Source organism: Adiantum capillus-veneris, chromosome 8, assembly GCF_014529385.1.
Source record: "Adiantum capillus-veneris isolate H3 chromosome 8, ASM1452938v2, whole genome shotgun sequence".
Taxonomy (NCBI): domain Eukaryota; kingdom Viridiplantae; phylum Streptophyta; class Polypodiopsida; order Polypodiales; family Pteridaceae; genus Adiantum; species Adiantum capillus-veneris.
In genome coordinates, this window is record NC_140938.1 from 67457951 (window position 1) to 67467314 (window position 9364).

General features: G+C 42.4%; 1 protein-coding gene across 1 annotated transcript; it reads right to left on the reverse strand.

Annotated features, from left to right (window-relative positions):
- Positions 1-1861: 1861 nt before the first annotated feature.
- On the reverse strand, positions 1862-5668 carry LOC147452290 (RNA-binding KH domain-containing protein RCF3-like). The gene is made up of 4 exons (XM_086518046.1): positions 4951-5668; positions 3421-3846; positions 3077-3337; positions 1862-2366 (listed from the first exon to the last, which is right to left on the reverse strand). The coding sequence occupies exons 1-4, from the start codon at positions 5602-5604 to the stop codon at positions 2130-2132; spliced, it is 1578 nt and encodes a 525-aa protein (XP_086374172.1). The 5' UTR covers positions 5605-5668; the 3' UTR covers positions 1862-2129.
- Between the last annotated feature and the right edge of the window lie 3696 nt (positions 5669-9364).

Below are 9364 nucleotides of genomic sequence, written 5' to 3' on the forward strand. Positions count from 1 at the left end.
ATTGTACAAATGTCTCCTTTGATGGGAGAAGCTATAACACAAAGCCTTTATGGAGAGGGGACCGGCTCCATGTAAATCCAATCCTCAATATGTCAATTGTTCTCTCGCTCTCTTTTTAAGTATTGTCAATGCCAAATTAGCTAGGTGTAAATTGCTAGGTTGTTTTCTCAAATTAAGTACTCTCTCTATGCTCATTAGGAACTTGTTCTTAATGAAATGCTCACTATGTTATCAATTTCCGCTACACACAACTTACAAGTGCATTAAATGTTACATTGGTATCAAAGCTATAGGTGTCTCTTTTCTTGCTCAAGAAGAGAGGTCCTCAAGCTTCCTACAAATGGTTGGTGTTATTAATTGCAAAAATGTAAGTAGAATATGGATTTTTCATCCTTGAAGCACACCATGGCCATGCGATCAATGTTGAAGAACACTTTTACTTTTATTCATTCTTGCTTTTAAAAGAACTCCACAAAAGCTTTACCAAGAATGTAGCAAGTATCGAGTTTTCGTGGAAAGACAATTCCCAAAACAAAAGATAAAAGTAGAACTTTCATTTCCTCATGTAGAAGTTAATGTCAAGATCAATTGAATTCTGGTTCACACTGTAGAACAACTCTTTAGACCAATGTTAAGAACCTTCACTGGGTAGAATTCTTATTTAAACCTTCCACACCTTCATATCACAAAGTGGGCAGAGCTACTAGCAGCAAGGGTGGTTACAGGCCTTTCAAAACTTTGGAACATGAACACGAGGCTGTATATGGTGAGCTATAGTTTGCACGAAGTAGTTTCCTGAGCAAGCCAAGTTCTACACACACAAAATCCTCATTATAATGTTTATAAAGCCTTTGTAGCCTCTTCCAATATTCAACCTCCACCAGGCACACTCTGAACTACCCAGACCAGTGGTGCATGCTCTAAATGCTTTAGGGGGCTACAAGAGTAGAAGAGTGCCAAAATGCACAAGACAATAAGAGAAGCTTACATGTCTACGTACATTGAGAGAGCCCTTTTTTCTATATTAAAAAGCCTTTTAAATCATCTTTAGTGCATAATTGAAGAGTTAGCTCCAGGCGCAATACATGAAAAGTAAGGACTTTTAGTGATGATTTAACGAGAGAAGGTTGAGTGCACATTGATACATAAGTGTTTTTCTTCTATTTTCGCTTCAGAGATTTCTTCTGTTTAGAGTGTACTTGCACTATAAAGACGGTGAATATATATTAAAAAAAATTTAAGCCTTAGGAAATAAAGCTCTCTTGCCTACGGATATCATTTCAATTTTCAATTGGCATACAAAATTCGAAACATAGGTTGTTTTTCAAAGAAGGATTTAACTAAGTGGTGCCTAGACTTCACACCTTCATGCCTGCAATACCAGCACAAAACACAAAGGCATGAACTGCCACAAACCATGAAAGACAATGAGACAAGGCCCTTAAAGGGAGCAAACCATAAGCCGAATGGAGACAAGGACAGAACAAAAAAGGCAGGTGAAAATTCACAATATAAGGGGAGGAAAAAGAGTGCAGGAAAAAAAATATGTCCAACTCTCTAACAAGTGGCCTACACATACAAAAGACCATGCTAAGTTAATCTCTCCGACAAGAAATTGGAGGAAAACAAGTTTGATATCATGGACTTGCCATGCAGCACTAACCAACAAGCTTTATCCACCAGTATACAATTGCTCCCTAGCTTTAATAAGTAGTAAGGCCTTGTACAGAAAACCCAAAACTCAAGGGCAAAAAGAGCACAAGCAAAAGAAACTGAGCCATTATATGTTCAACACCTTGCAGTATGTAACATACATCTACAATTAAAACCTAGTGATCAAAGAGAGCAACTCACAAGAGCATAATTCAAACATTTTTAAAGAACGATTAAAAAACCAAAAGCATAAAACAGAGTTTAGGCAGTCATATTTGTATCAATTAGCGCTTATTTCCTGCAAAAAGAGACTAGACCGTCAACACCAGGCCTTCAAAGCCCAATAATAGAACGTGTAGCGCTACCAAGCTAGACAAACCGTACGTATCGCCTGGCACCAGATGCTCCCACAGGATACTAGCTCATCAAAAGCAGTCTTTAAAAGTGACCGATAAGTAAACAAGAAGTTGTAGATCTCATCTTGGCCTGCGCCGGGAATCCCTTGAACCACGAGGTGACGAACTGTAGTTTCCATAGTCATGAGAGTAACCAACAGGAGAAACTGGCTCTTCTCTATGTTCTCTGCCACTGTATGCTGGTGCACTCCCATGCTGAGAACCCTGTCCTCCCCCCCGTCCAGAGAAAAGATTTGTGCGTAGCCTTGTAAGGACCTGAACCAGCGCAGCCTCAACCAGACCTGACTCCCCAGAAACCTGTTCAGAAAAATGAAATTCATTCATATATAGCATACAAACACACAGATATACTAGTCTTTTCAAACGTATGACTCGGGTCCTTTTTCAAGCCTTGCCTTGAATCATGCGCAACCCAAATTTCCTTAGAATCCCTTAAATATAGATTTAATTGAAAATCAAGACCGTAGCAAACGTCTGGAAAATAAAACATACAAGTACAAAAGAAGCTACTATAAATATCGTTTGCTACATCCAGCGTTCTATTACAAGCACATACCTAGAAGAAACCAGGGAAACACCACATGCACCTTAAAAGAAAAATGCAAATAATAGTCGTGGAGGTCACCCACAAGACATTACTATCATCAGCTACATCAAGCGCAGTGTTGAGAGTTACCATACCATCCCTAATCACATCATCAGTGTCCAACGGTACGTGTAAAAACCAGGTATCCATACACACAGACACACACACACACACGCACACGTATAATCAGGTGATTTTTGACAGGCACCCTTGTTTTTCGAAGTTTTGAAATTTTACATATTTTGGGCTACTTTGGCATATTTTTCGTAAGACAGCTCACATTTTTAACCATGAAAAGAGGACAAAAAGCCGAAAATCATGTGAAAGGGCCCACCAAAAATCAACCCTGACATGACCATAAGAGGTCTGCTTATTGAGTTACTATCGTGATTTCTACTAACAGTCCACAAAGAGTATGTACCTGTACAAGTTCACTATTATCATCTGCACAGCTGGGAAGCTCCTCCTTCGGAGGAATTCGAATATTTGCCCTACTAGTCTTTCGCATCTCACTAATAATTTGACCACCTTTCCCTAACAAGCAGCCTATCTGGTTGGCACGAACCAATAACCTGATGGAGAAAATGGCATGCCTACCATCCCGATCAGCAGCTATCTCGGCAAGACGCTTAAACACTTGCATCACAGCTTCGAGCGTCGGCGATGCATAGCTGTCAAGATACTGGAAAACCAACCATCACCAAAAAATTATTCAGCAGGGGACAGACCCAACAGACCAAAACCTTATTAAGAAATGGAACTAACCTCCATTGCAGATATCTGTATAACTCGCTCATCAGCGTCTCCAACTTGATCACAAACTCTGATCTTTGCACCAGATTCTTCACGAAGCTTGCGAATAATGCTTCCACCCTTCCCAATCACACTTCCAATCTTATCATTAGGGCATAGCACACACACCATAAATTCTTCTTCAAGAGGGCCCTCAGATCTGCTGCTTCGCACTGGATATGAAGTAGAGCGACCATACTGACCCATACCGTACAAGGAGCCAGGGCCATGGAATGAGTGCACTCCACCTGTGGGATAAGAGGCTGCACCATGTGAAACTCCAGAAGGCCCATGTGAAACTCCAGAAGGCCGATGTGGTCTCTCTCGAACAGGATTCTCAAAAAGCTTGGTTGAAACTGCATAGAGGGCTTCCTTAACAAGAGCAGGGGTTCCCGATAGCTGCAAGAGTGGACATGATATCCTATTAATGGACTCCAGAAAGGTGATGAACAGAAATGGGAACAGGAGAACTTGACAGGTTTATCACGGCCAAGGTGTAGAGGAGGATGGCACCTTCAACAACCATCAAGATGAGGCATACCAAGGAGAATAAAACATCCCTAATCCTAAACAAGCAGTCTCATAAACTGAGTAGTGAAACAAGGGGACCATGCTCCATCTGTGCAGAGATGCCTGAGTTCTCTAGCTCTTCCTGCAAAATTTGGGATGCCCTTAATAAGCTCCCACAGCACCCCACCCACCTTAAACCCCAACCAAAATGCAAGCGGAATATGATTCCTGTATATCAGAAATCTGGAACATTTCTTGCACTTAGGAGACAGCTTCTAGTAAGGCTTCTATGAAGGTGTGAATCAGTAAGGGTTTCATGAGTTTCGAACAGGTCTTTACTGCTCAACTGATGCAGAGGCTACCTGAAGAGGTCTATTGGCATTTCGCTGAACTGCTTCTACCACAAAACCATGATATGGGATATGCTCTTGGATCCAGAGTTTACCATCCGGGGAGAGTGCTAGGCTTGTCTCCATAATTCTCAGGTTTTGTCAGACGTGCAGTACTTGCTATACAGATTTCTCTACCACAAAAGAGTCTCATGTTGTCAATGTAGAAATTTGGGATCAATCGCTTTGATGAAGAAGGTGGGCACCTTAAACGTGGCTTATAAACACCTTAGACTCAGGAGACATTTGCTGCTGAAGCTAATGGGAGAAATGCAAAAAATCTTTATGGGATTGGGTCCATGCATTCGACAGAGCTAGAGACTTGCTGAAGATTGGAACGACCTTGGTCAATTTGGAACAGTACCATTAAGTAGTCATGTCCAGTACTTAACTACTAAGCTGGTGTCAGATCACTGGTATTTTGGAAGTGGGCTAAACTTAATCAAGCAAGATTAGATCGGTGCTCAGAGATTTCAAACCCGCAGATGAGGCAATTTCAACAAGATCTAGACAACATGACATCTTAGATTGAGGTGCACAAAACAAGGAATAAAATGGTAGCAAGGAAACAGGGTTAAGATGAGGGTATTTTGTGTGCCCTTACTTGGACCAGCTCGTCGTTGGGGAAGGCACAGGGAGGCAGGCTTGCTTTGGGAAGTACGCGGATCTGGGCATTGATATCCTTGCGCATCTGTTCAATGATGCGGCCACCCTTACCAATCAGGCAGCCGACCTGGCTGTCAGAAACAAGGAGACGCACAGTGACATGAACAGGTGGCTCATCCTCCTCCTCATGTGACCCATTCTCTGAATCGTCACGCTCAGTCATGCAGGTGAAGATCCGGAAAAGGGCATCTTGAGCAGGACAAAGCATGTCAAACCTGTCATCTTGGTCACGACGTGACTCTCTGCTATCGAGATCCTTACTTGCCGAAGAGGTGATGTAGATGATACGCTCATCAGCACCATGAATCACATCTTCGACCTTGATCTTGGCCTGACTAGCCTCTCGCAGGGACTTGATAATACTGCCCCCTTTGCCAATAACGCTGCCAATTTTGGCAACTGGGCAGAGAACGCGATACTCAATGTCTGGAGAAGACGAGGAGTCGGGCTCTGAGCGCCTTCGCTTGGGCCTTCTCTCGTCACGATCTTCTCTGCTGTCTCTTTCATCTCTGCTGTCTCTCTCATCCTTCTCTCTTTCGTTCTCGTAGCGTGAGTAGGAGCGCTTCGCAGGTGATCGATTCCAGTCGGCCATGGCAGGCAGCACAAGCTTGCAACCCTAAAACCGTCAAGATTTTCAACAGAATTGGGTTCTCAAGGGTTTAGTTTTGAAGGCCCGTTTTGGGCCTGGGCAAAGGCTGTACCTAGGCCTGTGTCACACACGTCCGCCCGGACGTGTGCAAGAATGACATGGCAAAAGTTTGTTGGCCCCCGCCCACAGGATTACACTATTTCAATTATCTGGGAGAATCAAATGAATATTTACATACGTGAAATAAAAAATCATTTTCTAAGTTGACAGATGTATCGTACATGATCTCAGTTTCGGTGATCAAATAGTTGCATCTGGCATTTTGTGTTGTGGGCTGTATAAGCTCACTTTATATGACAAGTGTGGGCAAAATTTTCTTAATGCAGTTGTGGATTCAAAGACTGTTTCAAACGCAAAACTTTGGCACATGCATGTTTTAGGTATCTGAATTTTGCCAATTTGCTGCATTTGCAGAAATTTGGATATGGTTGTTTCTTGCCATTTGTGTCTATATAAAGAGGTGTTCGACTTCACATTGTATATTTGTGTTTCTCTTCTCCTTTATGTTCCCTTTATCTTTTTTTTTTGGTTTAAAGTGTCCCCCCCTCTCTCTCTCTCTCTCTCAAAGTTGTATCCGTCTTTCTCACATCTAGCTGACATTGTTGCAAATCCACATGCTTTGTCATTGCCCGTTGTGCTACACGCTATAAACTAGCGCTTCGTTTTTATTGTTATTGAGGGAATCTTTGAATTAGGAATACCTTTTGAATCCATTAGGAATACCCTTTAATTAGTGAGTCCCCAACACTTAATATAACAAGGAATTGGTCTAGCCCCCTTAACAAGATATGGAAAAAACAATGGCCGGGGCCGGAGGAAAGGTGGGAGCAAGTAATGGAGAACATCTGGAAGCCTAAGGTTCCGCTGCACATGAAGGTATTTTTATGGAAGGTAATCTGGGGTGCTCTACCGATGGGGGTGAAGATTCAGGAGAGAGGGATTGGGTCAGATCGATGCTTGGGGTGCAGGTTCACTAGTGAAGATCTAGCCCACCTCTTTATGGATTGCCCAACTATCAACAGCCTAGCAAGGAAAATATGCAAGTGGGTCCAAAGAACATGGAACATTGATTTCTTCAAGACTGATCTATTCCTTGGAGGAAAGAATTCAGGTAGTCATGCCCTCCTCATCAGCACTCAAATTGTAACATTTAATGGCCTAATAACTTGTGTGTAGCGGAAATGAGCATGAACATAGTGGGCATTTCATTAGAATAGATTCCTAATGAGAATTACAAGAGTGCTTGGGTGAAGAGAGCAACAAAAAGCATAACACCTAGTTAGATAGCATCGACAATACTTTCAAAAGAGAGAGAAATTAAGCTAATGACAACAGTTGAGGACCGGATTTGCATGGAGCCGGTCCCCCCTCCAAAAGGGTTTGTATTATGGTTTCTCCCATCAAGAGAGACATTGTACAATACAATTCTTTGTGTTCCTTCAAGACTAGCTAGTGCAATGAAGATGAAAGCTTCATGCACTAAGCAAAACACTTACAAACACAATTTGAATTATCCCTGTTCTCAGACCCAAGACCTAACACACCTTCGAAGATGGTGAGAGCTAGCAGGGTATGAGAGTAGATTGAGAGGAAGAAGGAGTATCTTACGAGAAAGATGTACATCTCCTCACATAATCACTCATATTAGCATAGCTTAGCTTAGTAATTAGCTTGGCAGAGGAGATGAGCATGCATTGAAGCTTGGCTCTTGGTTGGATTTGCATCCACATGCCAAGAGTGTGTTGATGTAGGCTTCTATCTCACAAGCTTGGAGTAGGTCATGAGCTCTCCGTTAAAGCTTGGGAAGAGATAGTCTTCTCTTTCTTCACACATGAGATTGTGTGAGTGTGAGTGTGATAATGCCTTCCAAAAATTAGCCCCCCCTCTCTCTTGGGCGAGCCCTCTTGCTAATTGCTCTTGCTCTCATCCCATTGGACCTCCCCAGGGCTAGCCTATCACCATTAAGCAGCATAAGTGATAGCCTTTTGGCATGTGTCCCCCTTTCCCCTTTTGTGAGAGCTTTAGGTTAATTAATAATTCAATTAAACTCTCGTTGGACCCCTTTGCCTCCTGGCCAATAGGAATCAAGCAAGCCATTGGGCTCCTGAAGGCTCATTGGACCCCTTGGGAGATTGCCCAATAGTCATCTAGGAGACTTAATTCTCATTGGTTCTTTTATTAAGTGTTTTTTAAATTAATTAAACTAGATTTACTCTAGCTTAAATTTCATTGGTCCACCTCCAAGGCCATCCAATAGGAATTGGGCACACCTTGTGGGCATCTGGCCTAGGGAGCTGACATGTGTCCCTAATTCCCTTTGTGTAAAGGGAGCCTGTGTGTGTGTGTGTGTGACTTTCTCTCTCATCCCCTAGAAGAAGGGCTCGCCCCCTCCCATGTAGGGATTGCAAAGACTTTTTTTGGTACACACAAAGCATCCAATTTCCCTTAGGGTTGACCTTTGGACACAACCTTTGAATTTTGGAACCTTAGCATTTTGGAAGTCTTAATGGGCTGAACCTTAGGGTCTTTTTAGCCCATTGTTACACATGGCTCTTTTGTAGATGGCCCCCCCTTTGGATCCCTATTTTCCCTCCTTTGGATCCCTACTGAGGCCGGTCTGCTAGCTTAACCAATATTCTAGCTTTTTCTCCCCTGGCACTTCCCCACATTAAATGATCAGTTTAATATGAGAAAATCATTTAGGAGAATTAGATATTGATTATTATGACATTACCTCTCTCTTCAAATCATAGTCGTCCTCGACTATGGTGTAGAGAAGATAAAGCATATTCATGAGTCCTTTTCTTAGCGGGTAGAGGATCCCTATGTTACCCCACGACATCATTCCATAATGGATGACTAGTCCATTTGGCGCTTGAGAGCCTGAGGTTGCCGCAAGCATATTTGCACATTAGTCCTATCAGTCTTCCATAGAAGAGTGACAAGCTCTACTTGGTGTTTGGGAGACGTAGTCTCCGCAAACTTGATCTAAGCATGCATACTACTTCATTTTTGTGCACAATAAAGAAAAAGAGAGTCTTATAAGACAAAAAAAATAATTGTTCATTTTTAACATTTGCTTACTCTTGGGAAGCATTGTAAGCATTGACAAGGTTTAGGTTATCCTTTAATTGTATGCCTTGCATCCATCTAGCATCTTCAAAAGGATAATTCTTAAACTTAATAAGATATCATCGGATAGTCTTACCGCCTCTTAGTACCTTGTCTTCATGTCGGAGAATGAACTCGGGCTGCAGCACCTCCTCTTGGTCCTTGATCTCCAGTGGGTCTTCAATAGTTGGTTCATGAGGTGGCTCTCCTTTGTAAGGCTTTAATAGGCTCACATGGAAAGCATTGTGTATGAGCCAATGATTGGGCAACTTGAGTTGATAGGCCATCTCATTGATTGGCCTAAGAATCTGAAAGGGACCATAGTACCTTTTTGCTAATTTAGCATAGTACTTTTGGTGGCCCGTAGGATTCTTGCCCGTCGTGTGCCTTAATTGAGACTTGGGAAACTTTAACAAGACCCAATCGTTTTCTTTAAAGGCTTGGGCTCTTCTGTGCTTGTCAACAGCAGCCTTTTGCCTTTGCTGTGAGATAGAGATAGCATCCTTAATCTATTGGAAAGATTCTTGTAGGTCTCAACTATACTCATCTGCAGCGAAGATCTTCCCATGTACCTTAAGTAGCAGGGGACTTT